This window comes from Budorcas taxicolor, chromosome 1, assembly GCF_023091745.1.
Source record: "Budorcas taxicolor isolate Tak-1 chromosome 1, Takin1.1, whole genome shotgun sequence".
Classification (NCBI taxonomy): domain Eukaryota; kingdom Metazoa; phylum Chordata; class Mammalia; order Artiodactyla; family Bovidae; genus Budorcas; species Budorcas taxicolor.
The window spans coordinates 201,184,132-201,209,027 of NC_068910.1; the positions used below are offsets into that span (position 1 = coordinate 201,184,132).

General features: G+C 36.4%; 1 protein-coding gene across 1 annotated transcript in view; it reads right to left on the reverse strand.

Annotated features, from left to right (window-relative positions):
- The window catches only part of DNAJC13 (DnaJ heat shock protein family (Hsp40) member C13), a 157,620-nt gene that overhangs the window by 88,593 nt on the left and 44,131 nt on the right, over window positions 1-24,896 (reverse strand). The window contains exons 3-17 of the mRNA XM_052656719.1: window positions 22,517-22,592; window positions 21,586-21,735; window positions 21,122-21,163; window positions 14,114-14,314; window positions 11,130-11,336; window positions 10,943-11,038; window positions 10,485-10,576; window positions 8,412-8,578; window positions 8,224-8,303; window positions 7,972-8,141; window positions 7,409-7,508; window positions 4,388-4,495; window positions 3,518-3,673; window positions 2,701-2,757; window positions 230-351 (exon numbers count right to left, since the gene is read on the reverse strand). Coding sequence (XP_052512679.1) covers window positions 230-351; window positions 2,701-2,757; window positions 3,518-3,673; window positions 4,388-4,495; window positions 7,409-7,508; window positions 7,972-8,141; window positions 8,224-8,303; window positions 8,412-8,578; window positions 10,485-10,576; window positions 10,943-11,038; window positions 11,130-11,336; window positions 14,114-14,314; window positions 21,122-21,163; window positions 21,586-21,735; window positions 22,517-22,592 — 1,824 coding nt within the window. The remainder of the gene's footprint in view (window positions 1-229; window positions 352-2,700; window positions 2,758-3,517; window positions 3,674-4,387; window positions 4,496-7,408; window positions 7,509-7,971; window positions 8,142-8,223; window positions 8,304-8,411; window positions 8,579-10,484; window positions 10,577-10,942; window positions 11,039-11,129; window positions 11,337-14,113; window positions 14,315-21,121; window positions 21,164-21,585; window positions 21,736-22,516; window positions 22,593-24,896) is intronic.

The following is a 24,896-nucleotide window of genomic DNA, read 5'->3' on the forward strand; positions in this document are numbered from 1 at the left end:
GCTTGATGAGCAGAGAGTGGGGGGAAAAAAGCAGTTTTATTTTTTTCCTCCCCAGTTATGCAGGGACAGGGACAATGATCTTTTGGGTACAATCTTTCCATAAGGAAAGGATAAGAACTAGGTGAATCAAAAGAAAATGAAACATCTGTGTAATCCAAACACTGTTTTATGTAATATCTGAACCCCTTCTCTAAACAAGTTAACTGATAACAAATTAAATTTAACCTACCTATTCGTAAGCATCCTTTGATCTGAGCTTATTGTAAACATCGCAGTATGCAAGTGTCGAGGTAAGGCACCTTCACTTAGGGCAAGCTCCTGCATTTTTGTAGCAATTTCTTTGTCACCTTCCTTTGGAAAAAGGGTAAGATGATCCCTAAAGCAACAATCTAAAGCAAGCTATTTTAATTTTGTTAATTTTATATCTCTAGATAAAATAATTATTCAGTATACAATATAATAAAAATTAAATATGCAACTCCAATTTTCCAAAAATAACATAGTTGAATAATATTATAAGTCATTTAAAAATATTATTTGCCTTTGGAATAAGGTTTTAATGTTCAAGATATAGTTATCTCAGGAATTATACACTGTTTAACTTTAAAATTAGGTTCATTCCTTGAGTATATATCAGCCAATGAAGGGGAGAGGTGACTTACAGAAATCAGTAACTCCTACCAAAGGCATCTGCAAACCTGCTTGCTCTTGTTCGTAAAGATATATTCACTTTTATGGTGAATACAATTCTTTATTTTTTTAGAAAAGAATGATGTGATGTTGAAGTAGTTCTTTGTATTCTTATTTCACTCTGATTATTTAGACTTACTTTCACAAAAGGGTAGGATAGATAGGACTACTAATCAAAGATAAACAGAGCTATGAATTAAGCAAGCACTGTGATATTTAAGATGTGTGGAAAAAGTAAAAACACAATGTTACTGAAAAAAAGTACAAGTATATAGTATAACTGAAGATTCAGAAGTATACAAATGTACATGCAGTATGAATATGTACATATGTCATTTGATACAAATGAATGTAGTATGTATATAAATATACATAGTATGTATATGTACATATATAACTTTGAACATGGTCTGAGAGGAAATTCGCCAGAAAACTAACAGCTGTTGTCTCTGGATGGTAAAAATACAGGTGATTTATTTCTTCCTTGTGTTTTTTCTGAAAAATCCAACACTTCTTAAAAAGATCATACACTGCTTTCACCATCAGAAAATAGCAACTTAAGATACTTGCCAGGATTTCGGTGTAAATTAAAAAAGCCTCCCTTACACAGACACTGCTCTAGTAACTGGCTAGGAATCTGACACCTGTGGCTTGCACTGAGTCAAAATGGCCTTTTGGTTATATCTGGCATTCACTAAATATTTCTGAATGAATGGCAATATATTAATGGATCAAATCCAGGAAGACTCTTTGGTATGGTCTCATGGTCCTAACTGTCCTTGGCGACTTCAAGCTCTATAAGTGAGAGATGTGGCATTTACTTTGGAAACTAATATTAAGCATAGAACCCATTAGCTAAAGGGGGACAATTCACTTTTATTTCATGTATACACTAAAAATGCAAATAAACTTTGATGTTCCAACCAATCTAAGTCTATACATAATTTTCAATAGCTGTTTAACAGTATACTAATACTGTGCTTATTATTTAGCTACTTGTTATATTTATGAACTATAATGGCAGAGTTTTTTGACAAAGGGAGCACTCTTACATTTTATCCAATTATGACAACAAAAGTATATAAAAATTCAAAAGCCATTAGACTGATATTGTAAACATCCAGTAATGTAAGCTCATATTAATAGCCACAATCTCGTCTTCTAAAAAATATCTATCTATTTATAAAAAGTCGCTCAGTTGTATCTTACTCTTTGTGACCCCAAGGACTGTAGCCTGCCAGGCTCCTCTGTCCATGGAATTCTCCAGGTGAGAATACTGGAGTGGGTAGCCATTCCCTTCTCCAGGGGATCTTCCCAATTGAGGGATCGAACCCATATCACACAGGGCAGGCGGCTTCTTTACCATCTGAGCCGCCAGGGAAGCCCAAGTAAACTGGAATGGGTAGCCTGTCCCTTCTCCAGGGGATCTTCCAAACCCAGGAATTGAACTGGGGTCTCCTACATTGCAAGCAGATTCTTTCTTTCCCACCTGAGCTACCAGGTGGTAAGGCTAAAGCAACTATCCTGGAGAAGCAAGAGTTCCTGTCCAACAATATCATGTCCTGATCTCTGGGGCTTAAACATATATGCAGGTTAGCATGACGAAGTTTTTGTTACAATATTTATTTAATACTACTTGGCTATAAACTAACTCCATTAATAGATTTCCATATAGACTTAGTACCTGAATGAAGTTTCAATACCATCACCACTACCACCAAAAGAGAGGAAGAAAGAATGCTAACTTTTCTTTTAAAATAAAACAAATAATGGAGGACCAGAAAAATTCATTTGCTCTAAATCTACTTACTTAAGAACTTTAAGTTCTTAGTTTATTATTTAGGATTGTTGTTACAACTAGTTTAAAAGGAATATAAACATTTAAAATTACTTTTATTACCCAGAAATACTGCATACTTCCCATAAAAGACTGAAAGTAACTTTGTCAGCCCAAGTTAAAATAGCCAATTAACATTCAAGTAAGTTGAACTTTCAAAATTGTTTTCTCACCTCTATTATTGCCTTCATAACCAATCCAGCTCCCTTTATAATTGCCATGGAAGGATGCTTTAAAATAGGGAGAAAAAAGTATCACAGAATAAAAGAGTTTTATTCCAACATATTTAGGGGTTGCTCTTCAGAGGGATACACAGTTTTATGCAAGGTATTAAGCCATAAAATTGAAAGTGAAACCCTTTCACCCTTTCAAGCCGTAAAATTAATAAAAAGTTACATCTCAAAGTCAGTTCACAGTCTGGTTTAAAAATTTTAGGTATTCTTATAATATAGCTTTACAGATACTAAAAACAAAGAGTTTACAGAAGTAGAAACAGCTAGCACTAATGTGAATACTTACATATATTCTACTTATTGGAATGATAAATATCAAATAATTATGATATTAACATAACAGAAATAGACATTTATAAACATAAATATCATATATACACATGTACATAATAAACATGATGGCACTATATGAAATAAATGTTTTTAATTACTCATGAAAGGCCCTGCTAAAGCTCACCTTAATATTTGGAAATTTATAAAGAAAAGAGAACTTTGAGTTGACCACAGGAAAAAAGTCAGTTTTTCACTACTTTTAAGATGGAAAAGATGGGCAACAGAGTCAAATACTGATCAAAAGCCATCAATAGAGCTCTACGTGAAACATCAAGAAGTCAGTGACATATTCTAATACAATAACATACTAGGCTGTATTTATTTAGATTACCACAGAAGCACATATACGTTATTTTAAAAATAAACTGACCGAAAAGTGGTTCTCGCGGATTAGTTGTTACCTGATAAAAGTGTAAGCTCTCACCTGAAAGAGTTTAAAGAGTGTTCTTCCATTGGATGCTACCATCTCCAAGAGCATATCGAACTGCTGCCCCTCTGTTGTCTCACTATATGGAGCACACAGGGCAAAAGTAAGGAAGTCCAAGAGTGAACTAATAACTAGCGCACCAGTCCCATGATCCTGAAACAAAGTAACATATTACCTTGGCTTAGTGCAGGGAGCTTCACTTAAAACACAGCTAATAATGGGGTTTTTCCTGTTATCTTATTATGTTAGAAGTAAACATTTAATTTCCCAAAATAAGTTTTAAAGTGCTCTCAACATGAGTACTACTCAAAGCAGTACTTGTTTTACTAATGTAGTATATCAAGTGCTTATCTCAAAAATAAAACAGTTAAAATTCAGTCAAATTTCAAGAAAATAACCAAGACTCCTCAAACAGGTATGATAAATGTTAATGTATATTTGTATAAAAGGCAATCTTGGATAATACCTGCAAAGCTCTAGCAATCTGTTCATATTCCTTCTAGATGTTATAGATTGCCCATCTCCAAAACTGTTAACCAATGATTGAGGAATAAAGATTTTATTAGCCTTTTTTAAAGCAAATTATTTCATAATGACATTTTTAAAGCAAGTAGAAAAGTAAAAATCTGGGATATAACTAAAAAGTTAAAGGCTTTGCAATTTATCCTTTCCTAAATAATTAAATAGTCTTAAGACACTATTTTATAGTAATAAAATAAGTAAGTGAACAAGCTGAACTGTAAACCAATACTGAAATCAGGGCTACAATTTAAAACAAAACAGAACAAAAACTGTCCATGTTGTACTTCCATAATATCTTTAATCTGTGTGGTATCACTCATTAAGACAAATTTAACCTTAACTCACCACATGGGAATTAAATTTCTCCAGTAAGTTTTCCAGAAACTTCTTTGAAGAGAGAAGAGAAGCTTTGTTTAGCTGTTCTTGTCTTAAATCATAGTCATCATGCATGGGCTATTGATTAAAAACAGTGATAAATTCATAAGCAGTTGCATCACATAAAAGTTATTTATGAAGAGTACTCACTGAACAACTGAAAGAACTAAAAACCACATCCTTCAAGTTTAAGGCAGAAAGGAAATTTGTGATAAGCAGGAGGAAATGACTTCTCCTGGGTCTGATGAGACTGGATAATTTGCCTAACAAGTAAGGGTAGATAGTACTGCACAGGGTACTTTTGAGAGAATAAGTCACAGATCTCCCTCTCAAAAAGCAAATAACACCCATTCTTTTTATTAAAAAGCAAATAACACCTCCCCCAATTTTATAATATAAATTTGAAACGATAAACTTAGCATTTTAAAGTAAGTACTAATATTAGCAACAAATACTTCCTTGTCTCGAGATGATTCTCTTTTGACAGTTGGAATAAACTAAGAGCATAAAAAGGATTCCAGCATGATAGTTAGGAGTAAAGATAATGCTCTAGGGGGCATGGACTTCAGCAGTTGTGGCTTGTGGGCTCCAGAGAGTGTGGGGTTCAGTAACTGTAGAGCACAGACTTAGCTGCCCTGTGGCAGCTAAGTGGAATCTTCCCTTTCCAAGGATTGAATCGGGTCCATTGCATTGGCAGGCGAATTCTTAACCACTAGATCACCAGGGAAGTCCTTCACTAATTCTTTAATGGAATACTTTTAATAAAGATAATAAAATCCACTTTGGGGAATAAATGCAAGGTTTTATACAAGTGATTTTATACAAGGTTTTATACAAGGGCTTCCCTGCTGGCTCAGACAGTAAAGAATCCACCTCCAATGCAGGAGGCCTGGGTTCATTCTCTGGGTTGGGAATATCCCCTGAAGAAGGAAAGGGCTACCCACTCCAGTATTCTAGCCTGGAGAATCCCATGGACAGCAGAGCCTGACAGACTACAGTCCATGGGGTCGTAGAGAGTCAGACACGACACAGCAACTAACACATTCAAGTGGTTACTTATGCTTAATGTATACCACTAAGTCTGCCTAAAATACTTACTGTAAGGAACGTATACTCTCCACAAAATTGAAATAAACCAAAAGTTTCAAAGTTTTACAGCTTTCTCCCCACAACAAGCTGTCAGCAAGTTAGAGTTTTACCTCTAAAACCACTTTCAAATGTGCCTTTAGTCCATCCTACTTCAGCACTTCATTTCTTACATGATAATTTGCCCTCCGTGCCTCTAACTTGACCTCTAATCTATACTTCACATACCATCCATGAATTTTCTAAAATTCTGCAACTGACATGTTACCACTTCTCTGTTGAAGCAAATCAGTTATTCTTTACTATAAAGCATACAAAACTAGCTTCCTTGATACAAAGGCTTTTTATGACGGTCTCTGCACACATCTCTAGTTGTAACTACTAAACCTGTGTGGCCCCATTCATACGTTATGATCCAGTCATATTCAATTATTTTTCGCTTCTCAAATAAACTTTTGTATATGCTAACTATTCTTCCTGCCTCTTGAGAAATCTGTATACAGGTCAGGAAGCAACAGTTAGAACTGGACATGGAGCAACAGACTGGTTCCAAATAGGAAAATGAATATGCCAAGGCTGTATATTGTCACCCTACTTATTTAACTTCTATGCAGAGTACATCATGAGAAACCATGGGCTGGAAGAAGCACAAGCTGAAATCAAGATTGCCAGGAGAAATATCAATAACCTCAGATATGCAGATGACAGCACCCTTATGGCAGAAAGTGAAGAAGAACTAAAGAGCCTCTTGATGAAAGTGAAAGAGGAGAGTGAAAAAGTTGGCTTAAAGCTCAACAGTCAGAAAACTAAGATCATGGCATCCGGACCCATCACTTCATGGCAAACAGATGGGGAAAGAGTAGAAACAGTGGCTGACTTTATTTTTCTGGGCTCACTGCAGATGGTGAATGCAGCCATGAAATTTAAAGACGCTTACTACTTGGAAGGAAAGCTATGACCAACCTAGACAGCATATTAAAAAGCAGAGACATTACTTTGTCAACAAAGGTCCCTCTAGTCAAGGCTATGGTTTTTCCAGTGGTCATGTATGGATGTGACAGTTGGACTATAAAGAAAGCTGAGTGCAGAATTATTGATGCTTTTGAACTGCTGTGTTGGAGAAGATTCTTGAGAGTCCCTTGGACTGCAAGGAGATCCAACCAGTCCATCCTAAAGGAGATCAGTCCTGGGTGTTCACTGGAGGGACTGATGTTGGAAGCTGAAACTCCAATACTTTGGCCACTTGGTGCGAAGAGCTGACTCACTGGAAAAGACCTTGATGCTGGGAAAGATTGAGGGCAGGAGAAGAAGGGGCAAACAGAGGATGAGATGATTGGATGGCATCACATGGGTGTGGGTGGACTCCGGGAGTTGGTGATGGACAGGGAGGCCTGGCGTGCTGCGGTTCATAGGGTCGCAAAGAGTCGGACACGACTGAGCGACTGAACTGAACTGAATTACTCTTCCTTAGGAAAGTCTTCTCGCAACTAGAAATTATCTACCTGCCCCTTAAGATTCAGATCAAGTGTAATATATCCCATAAAGACTAACCTAGAACCTTTTTATCTTCTCATCACAAAACCAGAATCAAGTGCTGCTTCTTAGGGATCCCATGGCCCCTACTATATATATAGTTATATACATATGCCTACCTTACTAGACTGCCAGCAATTTCAGGGAGGAATTTTGTCTTAACATTGTGGTTTTTCTTTTTGTAAACAGCACAGTGCCTAGTTTATAGGCTACGCTAAACAAATGTTTATTTGTATAAGTAAATGGCTGTAAGAGCAAGTTAGGAAATATAAAAACATCGAATTTAATTGAAACAATAAAATCTAGGTTTGTGGAAATTTAAACCATCAGTCACTTAGAATCAGCTTCCTTGAGAAAAACACCAGTACTTACACACATGAGGGCACAGAGCATATCAACAGCTGCATGGATTACTCCATTGTTGCTCCTCTTGAGTGCTTTTACTACCTTCACTCCAAGACGCTCTCGAAACCTCATGGGACAAAACAATAGTGTATAGTAGCAACACCAGAGCATCATTCTATTATTTTATTATAAAAACATAACATAGTAAGTTATTTTAAGTTTCTACTACATTACTACAGCAATTAAATATTCTGAATCCCATATCTAGAACATAATAGTTTTCATAATCTTTTTTCCTTTGATGGGGGGCTTGAAGGTTGATTAAAACTAAAAGGCTTGAATTTGAACATCCCATTCAAATTCACTAAAACAAGAGTCAGTAATATCATGGGTCAATGTATACATAGGAGTCAGCAATATCATTTCCATTCATTCATCTTGCTTTTTTATCTCTCATGAATAGAAACTACTAATTCACCATATTAAAAAGTAACAAGTTTAATGAGATATAAAGAGGTAAATGTGTTGATTATTTGCTATTTTGACTTTTTCAAATTCTTATTAAAAGAAAAAAAAATAAGGCAACTTACTTTGGAAGCTGAGTAAAAGCTAGAAAACCAGCTTTGGAAGCCACAAGCCTCCTCACAGCCTGGAATTGACTCTCAAGTTCTGCATTTGAAGCAACAACATCCCCTTCTTGGGACAATAATGCCGTTATGGCATTATTGATCAGTTTTTCTTTGTTTTCTGAGAAGAGACCCTAGGTGAGGAAGAGTATTTCAAAAGAGTTTCTATACCAAAAATTAATGACAATGAACAAATTATGATACAATTTGTCTTACATCCTGCGTCACTGCATGCAGAACTCCACTATATGAAATGTTAGCGTTGAACCTGAACACAGCATCTGCAAAGTTGCCATCTGTAAGGAAATGAATGATTCAAAACGATTTAGAGGTCTGCACTATGTTTATTTATTGTTAAGTAGATGGAGTAGTGGAAATGAAATTATATTTAAATCAATACTTACTTGGAGGTGTAGCTAAGAATCTGAGATGAAGGCTCTCTACCTCCTCATCGACAGGCATGCTGAGTAACCCCCATCGCTGACCTTTATGAGTTGATGTCATTTTTACACAAACATCTCGGTTACCAGAGGCTCTTACTCCATCCAGCAAACTTGCTAATAAGGAATCTCTAAGCAAAGTTAAAAATAAAAAGGTTTTAGGATTGATAATCTAGGGAGATTTTCATTTAGAAAGCAGCACAGGTCCTTTAGAAGGTAACCTGCTCAGGGGGGCACCCTGGGTACCAGGGAAGTACTAAAGAGAAGTGGCAGGAGAGAACCTGACATCCAATACTTTATCTTCACTTTCCTGTTTAATATCATATCCAAATTACTAAAGGAATGAATCGTTAACATTTTCCTCCTGTTTTTTAATTTTAAGATTATCTTTAACAGTTTTACTGAGGGATAACTTACAAATCACAAAAGTCATTTAATTAAAATGTAGAGTCTGATAATTTTTCATAAATTTATACAGTTGTACAATCATTACCACAATTCAGTTTTTTCCAGCACCCCAAAAAGTTTCCTTGTGCCCATTTGCAAAAAACTCCCTAGCCTCAGGCAACCATTTATCTGCTTCTTTCTCTACAGTTTTACTTATTCAAGAAACTTCATCAAGAGAATAAAAAGACAACCCACAGTTGGGAATAAATATTTAAAAAAGACATATCTGATAAAGGACCATTACCCAAAATATACTAAGAACTCTTAAAATTCAACAATAAAAAGAATAACCCAATAAAAAAATGATCCTGCAGCCTGGGTGGGAGGAGGGTTTGGGAGAGAATGGATACATGTATAGGTATGGCTGAATCCCTTTGCTGTTCACTTGAAACAATTACAATTTTGTTAACTGGCTATACCCCAATACAAAATTAAAGTGGAAAAAACAAGGAAAAAGAATGATCCAAAGTCCTGTATGATGCTTTACATCATATAACATCAGGAAAATGCTAATTAAAACAAGATACCACAACATTAGTGTTAGAATGGCCAAATCTGAAATACTGACACCACCAAATGCTGATAAGGATGTGGAGAAACAGGAACTCTCATTCACTTCTGGTTGGAATGCACAATGGTAGAGCCACTTTAGGAATACAGTTTGGCAGTTTCTTATAAAACTCAGCAAACTCTTACCATATGCTCCAGTGATTACATTCCTTTGTATTCACCTAAAGGAGTTTAAAACATACCCACACAAAACCTGCACACAGGTTTAGTTGTTTTACCATGTGGTAGTTGCACTGAGTGTATTTTTATCAAAGTAACTGGCTACCATTATCCAAACAATTTAAGACTCAAAGTGAAAGGTATTATTTTTAAATACTTAAAAAGTGTAAGTTTCAGAAACATACTTTATTTTCCATCCTTTGATTTAATATCAAGTAACCATTTTTATGGTTTTTCCAGAGGTCATGTATGGATGTGAGGACTATAAAGAAAACTGAGCACTGAAGAATTGATGCTTTTGAACTGCTGTGTTGGAGAAGACTCTTGAGAGTCCCTAGGACTGCAGGGAGATCCAACCAGTCCATCCTAAAGGAGATCAGTCCTGCGTGTTCATTAGAAAGACTGATGTTGAAGCTGAAACTCCAATCCTTTGGCCACCTGATGCAAAGAGCTGACTCATTGGAAAAGACCCTGATGCTGGGAAAGACTGAGGGCAGGAGGAGAAGGGGCCGATAGAGGATAAGATGGTTGGATGGCATCACCGACTCAATGCACATGGGTTTAGGCGGACTCTGGCAGTTGGTGACGGACAGGGAGGCCTGGTGTGCTGCGGTTCATGGGGTCACAAACAGTCGGATACGACTGAGCGACTGAACTGAACTGAACCATTTTTATACTCTTTCGAAACTTGAAAACGAAATGAAGGATATTTCAAACATGCAGCAAAATAAAGTTGTCTTTTCCTTCATGACATAATTTTAAAGTTCTAGATAAAATTTATCTTTGTTTTTCCTCTTTGATGAAGCACTTTGCCTTGCACATACTAAGATCTCAAAAACTAGATAAATTTAAAAAAGATACCTCTCTGTTGAAGAGTATTTCCGTATTTGGCCTTTTATAAATTCAATAGTAAAAAGCTGTGGATTTTCTGAGTCACAAACCAATGCGAACACCTAAGGAACACAAGAAACAAGTTCCATGAAAGATGTTAGTTTTATGGTATTCCATTAGAAACACTACACATCATTTAGTTGACAAAAGTCAATATTTAAAAACATAACTTGGTTATAATATCAGAATTTAAGAGCTGTTAAAAGTTTCATTCACATTTTCATATAATACTTAATAAATTAAGTTTTCGTTATATACCTGAAAAACAAATTTTGCAATATTCATTGTTCTAAGATCAATAAATACAATGAAAAATTAAATACAGATTGTTTCCTACTCTTTAGGCCTAAAAAATATTAAAACAGAAAGAAAATTATTCTAATATATCAACAGGAAGAAATCTCATTTAAACTATTACTGAAACTTACTTCTCCTAAGGGCTTCAATGTTGCAATATTATAGGTTGCTGGATCACGTTCTACTAAACATGTTTCTGTAAGCGCTAGAATTCTTTTTACAGGTTCCTTCAAACAAAATTGAAATATATTAAAAAATTATTGAAGAAAAACGTCAAAATCAGATGAACAAACTTTTACTTTTAACATATAAGCTTACCAAATGTCTAGGTGATATTTTCTGGACTATAAACTCTGCTAAAGATGTGATGGATTCATCAGTGCTGTATTTGCCAAATCGAAGGTTCCAATATTGCTCAAATTCTAAAGGCTCTTTTCTGATCCGCAATGAAATACCTATATAGTTGCCAGCATGATCTATTGCACTTTTGATAATTTCTTCTCTTTGTTCTGATGCAAATAAATGCTGCATAAATTTTGAAATTTAAAATGTTAGGGTTGAAATAATTAAAATGTGACCATAGTGAATCAACTCATAGGAAAGTGCCTGAAGGAGCAATTCTAGGAGGAAAAATGGTAGATCTTATCAGAAGTAAATAAGCAGTATGTTGTGGCTGATTATTAAATTAAAATCAAAGTCTGAAATATAAAGTCTTGCAAATAATCACTGAAAGGAAATTATCTCATAAATTCTCAGAGTCTGGTTCTCACCCCTGTGTGGAAAACAGCACTCTGAGGCTCCAAAAAAGGCCCCAGGAATCCCAGCCAAGTCCAATGGAGGTGCTGGGTACTACGGTGGACAGAATTCCAGTTTCAACTAAGGTAGCTCTGACTTCATCTGTTTTTATACAATGCTTTCTTGCAAGATTACCTTGAAAAATGCTTAAATGCTCAGCAAGTCACTGGCCTATGAATATTACAAACCAACCTCCAGAGTGTATTAAGGATAAGGTATTGCTACTTGCATGTGATACCTGAAGTCAAAAATGCCGTGAAGGGCACGATAGGAGAATCCCACAAGAAAGACCTGTCCTGCCCGGAATGCCATGAACTACCCTGTTGAGGAACACTGGATCAGATCATGTTTTAAACCTGATTTCATTTCCAACAGCTTATCTCAGTCACTATGGATGCAGAAGATATCAAGTTTCTTGAATGAATCTGTTATGGTCTCATATCTGTAGTGAATTGACTCATTTTAGCTAGTGTTTTTTAAAAGGCAGACAGTATGCTTAGCTTCCTGCCACCCAAAAGGTGGTCCAAGGACCAGTAAAGTCAGCATCACCTGTGAGCCTGCTAGATGTATAACATCTCAGTTCCAACCTCAATCCTACGGAATCAAAATCTGAGAGTGAACAAGATGCCCCAGCTGATATGTATGCACCTTCAAGTCTGAGGCACACTGCCACATACAATACTATGAATAAACGTGTTCCCAAACTTGCCTCAATGTTCAGCTCAATTCTGGAGTTTTAAAAATTGCCATTGCTAGGCCTCCCATTATATTAATTGAATCAGTATCTTCAGGAAATGAGCCAAGGGCACAATGGGTTTAAGAAAACTCTCTAGGTGATTACAATGTGAAGCCAAGTTAAACCCATGGACCTATATATTAAGGCTACCAAGTTTGACGTCAGCTATCATTTAATAAGTAACATATATGAAAAAAATTAAAACTGCTTGATGCCAAAAAGCAATAAAACATGTTGGCAATTGAGGAGTGTCATAATTCTTATCCTTAATGTTTACCTTACACATCGGTAGGCTTGATGAATTAAAGTCATTCTGTTAAGATCTGTGAAGCCATATTACTGTAATTAGATATGTTTTCCACCAAGAGGTTAATCATTATAAACTTCTACCACCCAGGAAGGAGACAAACCTTTGGGCAGCACTATGACAAGAGGTTTCAGGCTGCTTTTAGGGTGGGAAAGGGAACGGGGTTTTCTCTTGGATCATTCATTTTTTGGGTCTAGACTCAGTGGTAACAAAATGTCTATATGCACATTCCTAGATGAGTGACACTAGGATGGTACCTATCATCTGGGTAGAGTGAGGATGGGACAAGGCCTATAACTCTGAAGAAGCTAACATGTTTTGTAAATCAGATCGTTCACCCCATCCATCATTCTCTTTTCTTTTTGCTACACTTAGCCTCTTGTATGGAGAAGGCAATGGCACCCCACTCCAGTACTCTTGCCTGGAAAATCTCATGGACAGAGGAGCCTGGTGGGCTGCATTTCGTGGGGTCGCGAAGAGTCGGACATGACTGAGCAACTTCACTTTCATTTTTCACTTTCATGCATTGGAGAAGGCAATGGCAACCCACTCCAGTGTTCTTGGCTGGAGAATCCCAGGGATGGTGGAGCCTGGTGAGCTGCCGTCTATGGGGTTGCACAGAGTCGGACACGACTGAAGCGACTTAGCAGCAGCCTCTTGTATATCCAAAAGACTTGCCCTGGTTCTGCTATCCAGGGATGGATAGTTTATCTACAGAACACTAAATCTTGGGAGTAGTGTTCCCAGGATATTAAGGTAGCTACAGGATTTCAAATCTCAAGAGAAAGGACTCTGAGAGTAAGTTCAGCTGAGCCTCTTCATCTGGACACTCGAATGTTCATCTCTGAGGTGTGGGGTTTAATCAAGAAAGGCAGGATGTTTCTTATAAAAAAAAATGGTCATAATCTATAGCTCTGTTTCTACTGCCAATTAAAAAACAGGGTCTCAGTACCTTAAGAGGTTTCTGCTGTGTCCCAAAATTTACATGTAACTCAGAATTTCAAGACAAAAACATGCAATGAACTCCAAATTTGAATTTTCAAAGTCTATTCAGATTTCAGATTACAAATAGCTGGGCAAAGGAAAGAAGACTATAAAAAAAGATAGTTTACTGTAACTTTTCAAAGAAAGTTTAGAAACTTTCAAGTAACACATTAATACTAATGAAAATAAAACTGTGATCACTGTTTATTAAATATTAAGTGACATACTGTGCTAAGAATTTTACATAAAGTATCTCATTTGATCAAAAAACCTAAGACATACACATATTATTCTCCACATTTTAGAGAGCTGCAAATTGGAATTCAAGCTGAGGTCTACCTGATACCAAAGCCTGCACTCAAAATACCATACTTCCTTCCAGAGGACTCAAAGGAAATTTCAAAATTAAGTGTAAACACTCTGCTTTCCTTCAAATGGTCATGTCTCTTTTAAGATAACTTTTTTAAAAACACTACTTACCAATCTACTAAATCCTCCATAAAGTATACAAAACCCTCCTTGATAATCAGAGAGATCTACAAAGCCTTCAATATTTCTATAGTCATAGGAACAGAGGACTCTGTTTGTTGCAGGATTAATCTGGTCAAAGCCTCCTGGCGTTACTTCCAAAATGACAGGTTTTCTTGTATCACTCCAGTGATGCTTATAGCAGTTATATCTCTGCAGAAAAAAACAATAATACTTTTAAATTTATATTTCAGGTTACCATAAAACACCATTACATCTAATGTATCACTCATTGCAGGAAAAAAAAAAAAAAAAACGAAAATCTGTATTATAAAATTTTAGAGCTACTACTCAAATTCTTAACGACATTTTTACTTTGGCCATCTGGAGGTTTATGTTTATTCAATTAAGAATGTTGAGGCTAACTAAAGACAGTATCATATCAGTTGAGTTGCTCAATTGTGTCCAACTCTACGAACCCATGAAGAGCAGCACGGCAGGCCTCCCTGTCCAACATCAACTGCCAGAGCCTACCCAAACCCATATCCATTGAGTCAGTGATGCCATCCAACCACCCCATCCTCTGTCGTCCCCTCCTCCTCCTGGCCTCAATCCTTCCCAGCATCAGAGTCTTTATCAGGTGGCCAAAGTACTGGAGTTTCAGCTTCAACATCAGTCCTTCCAATGAACACCCAGGACTGATCTCCTTTAGGATGGACTGGTTGGATCTCCTTGTAGTCCAAGGGACTTGGACTCTTGAGAAGCTTCTCCAACACTACAGTTCAAAAGCATCAATTCTTTGGTGCTCAGCTTTCATTATAGTCCAACTCTCACATCCGAACATGACCACTGGAAAAACCACAGCCTTAACTAAACGGACCTTTGTTGACAAAGTAATGTCTCTGCTTTTTAATATGCTGTCTAGGTTGGTCATAACTTTCCCTCCAAGGAGTAAGCGTCTTTTAATTTCATGGCTGCAATAGCAATCTGCAGTGAGTTTGGAGCCGAAAAAAATAAAGTCTGACACTGTTTCCGCATCTATTTGCCATGAAGTGATGGGACTGGATGCCATGATCTGCAGTTTTCTGAATGTTGAGCTTTAAGGGAATTTTTTCTTTCCTCTTTCACTTTCATCAAGAGGTTCTTTAGTTCTTCTTCACTTTCTGCAGTAAGGGTGGTGTCATCTGCATATCTGAGGTTATTGATATTTCTCCCGGTAATCTTGATTCCAGCTTGTGCTTCTTCCAGCCCAGAGTTTCTCATGATGTACTCTGCATATAAGGTAAATAAGCAGGGTGACAATATACAGCCTTGACGTACTCCTTTTCCTATTTGGAATCAGTCTGTTGTTCCATGTCCAGTTCTAACTGGTGCTTCCTGACCTGCATACAGGTTTCTCAAGAGGCAGGTCAGGTGGTCTGGTAGTCCCATCTCCTTCAGAATATTCCACAGTTTTTTGTGATCCACACAGTCAAAGGCTTTGGCATAGTCAATAAAGCAGAAGTAGATGTTTTTCTGGAACTTTCTTACATTTTCAATGATCCAGTGGAAGTTGGCAACTTGATCTCTGGTTCCTCTGCCTTTTCTAAAACCAGCTGGAACATCTGAAGTTCACGGTTCACATATTGCTGAAGCCTGTCTTGGAGAATTTTGAGCATTACTTTACTATCATGTGAGATGCGTGCAATTGTGTGGTAGCTTGAGCATTCTCTGGCATTGCCTTTCTTTGGGATTGGAATGAAAACTGATCTTTTCCAGTCCTGTGGCCACCGAGTTTTCCAAATTTGCTGGCATACTGAGTGCAGCACTTTCACAGCGTCAACTTTTAGGATCTAAAATAGCTCAACTGGAATTGCATCACCCCCACTAGCTTTGTTCATAGCTTTGGTGCTTCCTAAGGCCCACTTGACTTCACATTCCAGGATGTCTGGCTCTAGGTAAGTGTGAGTGATCACACCATTGTGACTATCTGGGTTGTGAAGATCTTTTTTGTACAGTTCTTCTGTGTATTCTTGCCACCTCTTCTTAATATCTTCTGTTTCTGTTAGGTCCCTACCACTTCTGTCCTTTATCGAGCCGACCTTTGCAAGAAATGTTCCCTTGGTATCTCTAATTTTCTTGAAGCGATCTCTAGTCTATCCCATTCTATTTTTTTTTCCTCTATTTCTTTGCACTGATCAGTGAGGAAGTCTTTCTTATATCTCCTTGCTATTCTTTGGAACTCTGCATTCAAATGGGTATATCTTTCCTTTTCTCCTTTGCTTTTCGCCTCTCTTCTTTTCACAGCTATTTGTAAGGCCTCCCTAGACAGCCGTTTTGCTTTTTCGCATTTCTTTTCCATGGGGATGGTCTTGATTCCTGTCTCCTGTACAATGTCATGAATCTCTATCCATAGTTTATCAGGTACTCTGTTTGTCAGATCTAGGCCCTTAAATCTATTTCTCACTTCCACTGTATAGTCATAAGGGATTTGATTTAGGTCATACCTGAATGGTCTAGTGGTTTTCCCCACTTTCTTCAGGACAAAGTGTATAAGGAGTTCATGATCAGATCCAGTCAGCTCCTGGTCTTTTTGCTGACTGTATAGAGCTTCTCCATCTTTGGCTGCAAAGAATATAATCAATCTGATTTCACTGTTGGCCATCTGGTGATGTCCATATGTAGAGTCTTCTCTTGGGTTGTTGGAAGAGGATGTTTGCTATGACCAGTGCATTCTCTTGGCAAAACTCTATTAGCCTTTGCCCTGCTTCATTCTGTACTCCAAAGCCAAATTTACCTGTTACTCCAGGTGTTTCCTGACTTCCTACTTTTGCATTCCAGTCCCCTATAATGAAAAGGACATCTTTTTTGGGTGTTAGTTCTAAAAGGTCTTTTAGGTCTTCATAGAACTGTTCAACTTCAGCTTCTTCAGCATTACTGGTCAGGGCATAGACTTGGATTACTGTGATATTGAATGGTTTGCTGTGGAAATGAACAGAGATCATTCTCTCGTTTTTGAGATTGCAGACAAGTACTGCATTTCGGACTCTTTTGTTGACCATGATGGCTACTCCATTTCTTCTAAGGGATTCCTGCCCACAGTAGTAGATATAATGGTCATCTGAGTTACATTCACGCATTCCAGTCCATCTTAGTTCACTGATTCCTAGATGTAGATGTTCACTCTTGCCTTCTCCTGTTTGACCACTTCCAATTTGCGTTGATTCATGGACCTAACATTCCAAGTTCCTATGCAATACTGCTCTTTACAGCATCAGACCTTGCTTCTATCACCAGTCACATCCACAACTGGGTGTTGTTTTCGCTTTAACTCTATCCCTTCATTCTTTCTGGAGTTATTTCTCCACTGATCTCCAGTAGCATATTGGGCACCTACCGACCTAGGGAGTTCATCTTTCAGTGTCCTATCTTTTCCTTTTCATACTGTTCATTCTGGCAGAATGTGGTCCACTAGAGAAGGGAATAGCAAACCACTTTACTATTCTTGCCTTGAGAACCCCGTAAACAGTATGAACAGTATGAAAAGACAGTGTATCTTTTTAAAATTAACAAAGGTTTTAGTTGTGAAACAATTTTAAGTCACCCTCATGCAAATCTTAAGGGAAATCTTAAACAAAAGTTACTCTGAAGGAGTTCCACTGGAGAAAAATTTCAACTTTTGTCGATGGATTCTTTTAATCAAGTTAGATATGGAAAAAAGCTAAGTCACATTTCAGGGCTTTTAGAGTATCTAATTTAAACAACTCAAGCTAGTTCAATATATCAATGTAGATATTTTTCTTGTTGTTCAGTCACTCAGTCGTTCCTGACTCTACGACCCCATGGACTGCAGCAAGTCAGGCTTCTTGGTCCTCCACTATCTCCTGGAGTTTGCTCAAATTCATGTCCATTGAGTTGGTGATGCTATCTAACCATCTCAGGCTCTGCTGCTCCCTTCTCCTCTTGCCTTCAATCTTTCCCAGCATCAAGGTCTTTTCCAGTGAGTCCACTCTTCATATCATGTGGCCAAAGTATTACAGATTCAGCATCAGTCTTTCCAATATTCCAATATTCAGGGTTGATTTCCTTTAGGATTGATTGATTTGATCTCCTTGCTGTCCAAGGCACTCTCAAGAGTTTTCTCCAGCATCACAATACAAAAGCATCAGTTCTTCAGTGCTCAGCCTTCACTATGGTCAAACTCTCACATCCCTACATGACTACTGGAAAAATCATAGCTTTGGCTATATGGACCTTTGTTGGCAAAGTGACGTCTCTGGTTTATAATATGCAGTCTACATTTGTTATAGATATTTTTTACAAGGAAAAAGCATCTTTTAATTTCACTGCAGCAGTCATCGCCTACAGTGATTTTGGAGCCCAAGAAAATAAAATCTGTCACCACTTCCATTTTTTCACCTTCTATTTGTCATGAAGTGATGTAGATTTTTTTTCTATACACAGAAAAAAGCTGAAGCCTCAGTTGACTGTAGGCTTTTCTAAATACACACCACTGGGATGTCATCTTTAGAAGTCTGATCACATTAGCAAGTCAAATTTGATTTAGGTAACCGGTGCTAGTCGTGTTTGACTCTTTGCAACCTCACCAACTGGAGCCTGCCAGGCTCCTTTCTCAGTGGGATTCTCAAGGCCAGAATACTCGAGTAGGTTGCCATTTCCTTCTCCAGTGGTCTTCCCAATCTAGGGATCTAACCTACATCTCCTATGTCTCCAACATTGGCAAGCAGTTTTCTGTTACTAGCACCATCTGGGAAGCTCTATTTAGATTACATTCCTTTATAAATTGAAGAACTTAGTATCAGAAATAATTACTAGGGTGAACATCCATTTACTCCCCAGTTTTATTCTTAGAAAAAACATTTAGTTGAGGCTGACAACCAAAATGATATGTACAGAATAAAGGGAAAATGAGACAAAGAGAAAATAAGATAATAAAATGTCAGATGTGAAACGACCATTCCCTTGTTGACCCAAAAACTCCATAAAGTTTTCTACCCATCAATATGAAGCGGAATGCATGGTCAGTTACATGATTCTTAAGGTAAAAATAAGCTGGTTACTGCTCAAAAATACAACTACTTCTAATACTAAAATGGCAGAGAAATTTTCTTGCAGGTGTTCAGAAAAGAGAGTTAGACATTAGATAATAAATATCTCCACCTCCCAACATTAAACCCAGCAATGAGGTTCACAGAATCATATCCATCAATCCCCTCAGCATTTCTGAGATACGGCATCATGAACACGACAGTTTCATTAAAGGAATTCTGCAGAAAGACCAAAGGGCCTGCATTAACCCAAGAATATATTTAAAGCCTTGATCTGCACTAAAGGATGGAGCAGTACCACACCTTTCCAGCAGAAGTGGGTCACAAAATCTGGTGGGAAGGGAGGTCACAAAAGTTGGTGCTTTTCCCACTATGCTGGTTTACATGCCTCAGCCCAGTCTGCAGGATATTCTCCATTCTTTCAGAAGGTAATCAACTGTAAAGCAGTGAGATTTGTCAAGGGAACAAATCATTGTCCTTCAGGATTGTGGTGGCCAAAACAGTCTTAAGAGAACCTGATTTAGAATATATCTAGGAGTGATGGGAAGCCTAAGACCAAATTCAACTTATATAAAACTGCTGCCCTTCAGGCTATATTCTATGGATACTGTTTCCACCCAAAAGTTTGAAAAATATTAACTTCCTGAAGTTAACATATATAAAGGGGAACTTATAACAAAATCTATAAATATGCTTTAGGAAGCAGTTGTTTTCCAAATAGATGAGCTACACAGAAAACTCACCTACTAACATAATTTTAAAAAGTGTACTAAATTATGATTTATAGAAATGTGACTGTGGCTTATCATGTATAAGCAGCAAGGAGCTCACCAAATACCATTAAGCTATTTTAAATGGCTCCTGAGCAACCAACCATTTGCTTGAGTTGAGATCAGTGAGGCTTCTCAGATACTAAAACACAAAACAGAATACCCATAGAAAGGATGACGGCTTTTAAAAAACAAGGGAATGGTACTGCCAGCATATTAGAATTCAGGTCCTACCTTTTGCCAGAAGCTAGAGTTCTGGACAGTGCTATGAATTTACACATTACTCTGGATCCCCCACCCCTATTATATAAGCAATACCTTCTCATGGAAAGAAATTTCGTATTTGAAGGGAGTGAAAGAAAAGCATCAGCACCCATTTCCCCTCTTCAGAAGACTCAGATTTACTTTAAATGCTGCTATAACATGTCTAGAGAAGGCCTGGAAAAGTTAAGATTCTAATAAGCAATAATTACTTCCTGAAAGCTGTCATTGCACCATGCAAACCTTCATTATCGGCAAGACCCAGGGAGTGCAAGCATGATCAGTCTCTGTCATGTAGGCCTTTTTGTGATTCCATGGACTGTAGCCTGGTAGGCTCCTCTATCCATGGGATTTTCCAGGCAACAGTACTGGAGTGGGTTGCCATTTTCTCCTCTCAGGGATCTTCCTGACTCAGGCATTCCTGAACCCATGTCTCCTGCACTGGTAGGTGACTGAGCCACCTGGGACGCCCCCAGATTCAGGGCGAGAGCATACAATGAGACAGTTTCAATACATAAATTTTCGTACAAGTTTAATACTTCCGAAATAAGAATCTTGTACAACAAACAGCGACTGCATGTTCTAGAAAGTATTATCAGCAGTGTAAAGCTTCTGTTGCTGTTAAGAACACAGAATAAAGACTTCCTAAATGAAGTCTTGTTTTTAATATTTAATATTTTAATAAATATTTAGTTTTTAATATTTAGTTCTGCCTGAAGATTGTTATCTAACTATTGGCATTAACAGTCATAAATCTAATTTCTCCTATTTGAGTTTTCTGTTAAACTACATTTATCCATCACATGATATCAGGAGACATTAAAATTATGTTTCATTTTCTTCAGCTTTGCCACAAAGGGAATACACAGTTTATGCAAGGATTTCTAAAGTGCAACACTGATAAGCCAAAAAAGATATTAATAAATGTTGGAAATACTTGCCCTTCCTGTGATTTTTCCTTCTGAAAAATCAGTTCTAAATCTCTGAAAGAGAAGACATAAAAAACATAGTTTATAACAACGGACTTATTAAGAGAGACTCTCAGTTCAGTACTTTCTATCCAAAGTAAGTAAAATCCCAACTTGGTAAACCTGATATTAAAAAATGTTATTAAAGTTATAGTTGAAGGAGATTCAATAAAAAGTGTGTAAATTTTATTGAACAACAGGGTAGATTAAACATACAACTTCTTTGTTCTATATAATGCATTTAAAAAGACCTAAAAGAACTATCAAACCTAAAGGATTATCCAGTCTCTTAGTAAGAAAAAAGTAAAAGTTTCACAGTGTCAATTAAGGGTCAATTAGTGGGAAAAGGGCTCAGAACACCAGTATCTGTACTTTAATGTAACTCATTAAAAAAGAGAAGAGAGAAATTTAGTCTGTTAACATGAAACAATTCTCACCAATGCTTCTGTAAGAAGTTCTGTTCTGTGCTCTGTAGAAAATTTTAACGTTTCTGACTTTTTTCCACTGCCTTTACGAAATGTGAGGTTAAATTCTGTTCCTTGTCCTTTTCCTACAGGGTTGATGCTGCAAATGTCTCCATAAGGCCACTAACAAAAAAGAGGAAATCATTCAACTGGTGCTACACTGTGATGAAATGCAACACTTATTTTACCATTTTAATTTCAAATCACTGATTAAATGAAAAACTTTACAAAACAGTACTGAGATCTAGAAAATGTTTTGTTTTACAGTAATTCTACAAAACAAACCAAAAAGTTTTCAGTTATCAGAGACAATAATGAAAAAGTTATGTTTTCCAATTTCAATGCCTGACTGATTAATGATTGATCAATCCAAAGCAACTAAAATACACAGATATGAAAAGATCTGGGGAATAACATTTTATGATTATCTACAAACCTTTAAAAACAGCAACAAAAAGAGGAATCTGTAAAACATGCCTAACTTGGACTTAAATTAGAATATTTTAAGTGTTTATTTACCCATATTCAGTTTAGTCTTGCCTTTATAAATAGCAACCTTATTTTTATGACATACATTTTCTAACCATTGCACTTAAGACTTATGTATGTCTGTATTACAGTAACAATATTGCCCTTAAAATTATAAACAATTTACAAATTTTACATTAAAATGATGTTTATAATCAAAATAACAGTAAAAAGTTATACTCCTTAGAGCCTAGAAATATGCACACATATGCTCCCTTTATTTATTTATGTATGGTCCTGAGTATTGAACATTATATAAGCATATTAATCTTTTTCAAATTTGACATTTCTATCTTTCCTGGCCTGATTTCAGGCCAGGGAGCATTGGCTTTTAAAATTCAAGTGGAGTTGACCTAATAGCTTCTAAAATTATTACCTGATTTGTTACTTCTAAGGTATTGGGATTATATGTAGTAATCGCATGGGTTCCAACTGAAAAGACACGCTTATACCTACAAAGGAAATCAAGTACTTAAATTTAGTCTTAAAGGAAACATTTTATAAGAAAATACATATAACACAAAAGAAACTTCTCAATAAATAAATAGAAATGTATTAGTTGATTTAATGTGACTAAATATAGCTTTGTTTTATATTCTCACATTTTTAATGTTCTAAAATGCCACTGATATAAAAATCTACCTATCACTCCATCTACTGTGAAACAATAAGATCCTTAAGTAAAAAAGTAAAAGCTATGGAAGCAATCTTTGTTGTTAGTATACACGAAGTTAAGCAAAAAACTGCCAGATGATGCCAAAATATTCTAAATGGGAAAATTTAAAAAAAAAAAGACACTATACACTAGTAATTCTTTCAAATATACTTTCAACAAGATCGTGATACAAATGAAGGAAAAGCTACAGCCTACAGCTGGTCTATCACAGTCCTTTTTCTGGAATCTTAATGATTTCTATTTAAGCAACTACCTATACTACAATTAAGTGTTGCAATTTTATAGAAGTAGGAAGCCTACATCACAGACAAGCAATTTTCACTTCTTAAGTCACTTCCTTCACTTAAAGCAACATATTTGAAGGAGAATAACCATTTGGGTATTAGTAATTTTTTAGAAGAGAGAGAAATTCATAATGATGAAAAGTGGAAACTGAATTACAAAAACTTATTTAAAACTGACAAATTAGCTCTTTGAAAATAAAATGATAAACTAGGGCTGTGCTGTGAGCTCAGTCGCTCAGTCATGTCTAACTCTTTGCAACCCCATGGACTGTAGCCCACCAGGCTCCTCTGGTTCATGGGATTCCCAAGCCAAGAATACTGGAGTGGGTTGCCATCTCCTTCTCCAGAAAATAAGTCTAAGAAAATACAAAAACAAAATTAAGAATAAGATAATTTATAACCACAGACACAGAAGAAAAAAACGATGTAAGTCTATGATGATAAATATGAAAATTAAGAATAAATTAACATCTATTACAAGAATTTAAGAAAGCTGCAAACAATTACATCCTACAAAAGTACCAGGATCAAATAAGAAGATGAAACCCTAAAGGAACAGGTAAGTTCTATGCTTCTTCAATTGTTCCAGGAAACAAACTAAAGCTTCTCAGTCCTTCCAGGGATAATAAAATCTGGCAAAACAAACAAATCTATTTTTAAATAAATACGATCAATAAGAATCAAATGACAGATTAAAACAGTAATAAACCATGACCAAAGGCAGTTCATTTTAGGAAAACAGTTGAATATTAGAAAAACGTATAATTAGTGTGTATTTATTGAAATATCTTTTAGTATTTTAGTAAGAGATTTTTAAATGATCAAAATGGATGTTAAATATAATCAGATGCCTTTTTTATATGTACAGAAAAGACTGTGCTTTTCTGCTTTAAACTACTAATACAGTAAAAAGGTATACATTACCATAAACCAACAGTCACTATCTGACTCAAAGGTCACACACTAGGAGTATTCTCATTAAGATCAAGAGAGCTCTTTCAAATTTTAATTTCCTATTATTTTTTCTAATCAGTACATTATATAATAAAAATGACAAAGTTTCCATTTTGGGGATAAATGATAGATTTTATTAATCTCTACCATTTTGCTGTATTACAAAATTTTCCCCTAATTTCTTATGTTGAAGGTGGCATGGGAAACTAAACAATGAGCACACTTCCTTCTAATATAAAAACATTCATTTGCTGCTTTGTAAGTAGCATCACCAATGAGACGGACATGAGTTTGAGTAGGCTCCAGGAGTTGGTGATGGGACAGGGAAGCCTGGCATGCTGCAGTCCACGGGGTCGCAAAGAGTCAGACATGACTGAGCAACAGAACTGAACTAAACTGATATTCATTATAATCGCAATTTATCTCAGGCTTAGTCACTGTGGATCAAGCTGACCTGAAGCTCTAGACAGGAGGTAATTTAGGTTGTTAGATTTTTCCTCTGTATGGTAATGCTCCACAATGATGACTATTTTGGACTGAACTGAACTGAACTGAAAGTAGGGAGAGGGCTGAGGGACAGATGAAGTACACAAGGATTTAACTAAATAGCTCAAAAGTCTCAAAGTTTCAGAGGCTTAATTAATGGGAACAAAGAAATAAAATCTTATTAAACCAGTATTTGCCTCAGAAGATAGCATAATGAAATCAAATGTATGGCAGAAATATGAATTCACAAATTCTAACTTTCAGAATCATCTTGACAGACATGCCAATATTTTTATCTTTAAAAGTTTTTACTGCAGTATAGTTGACTTACAGTGTTGTGCTAGTTTCAGCTGTAC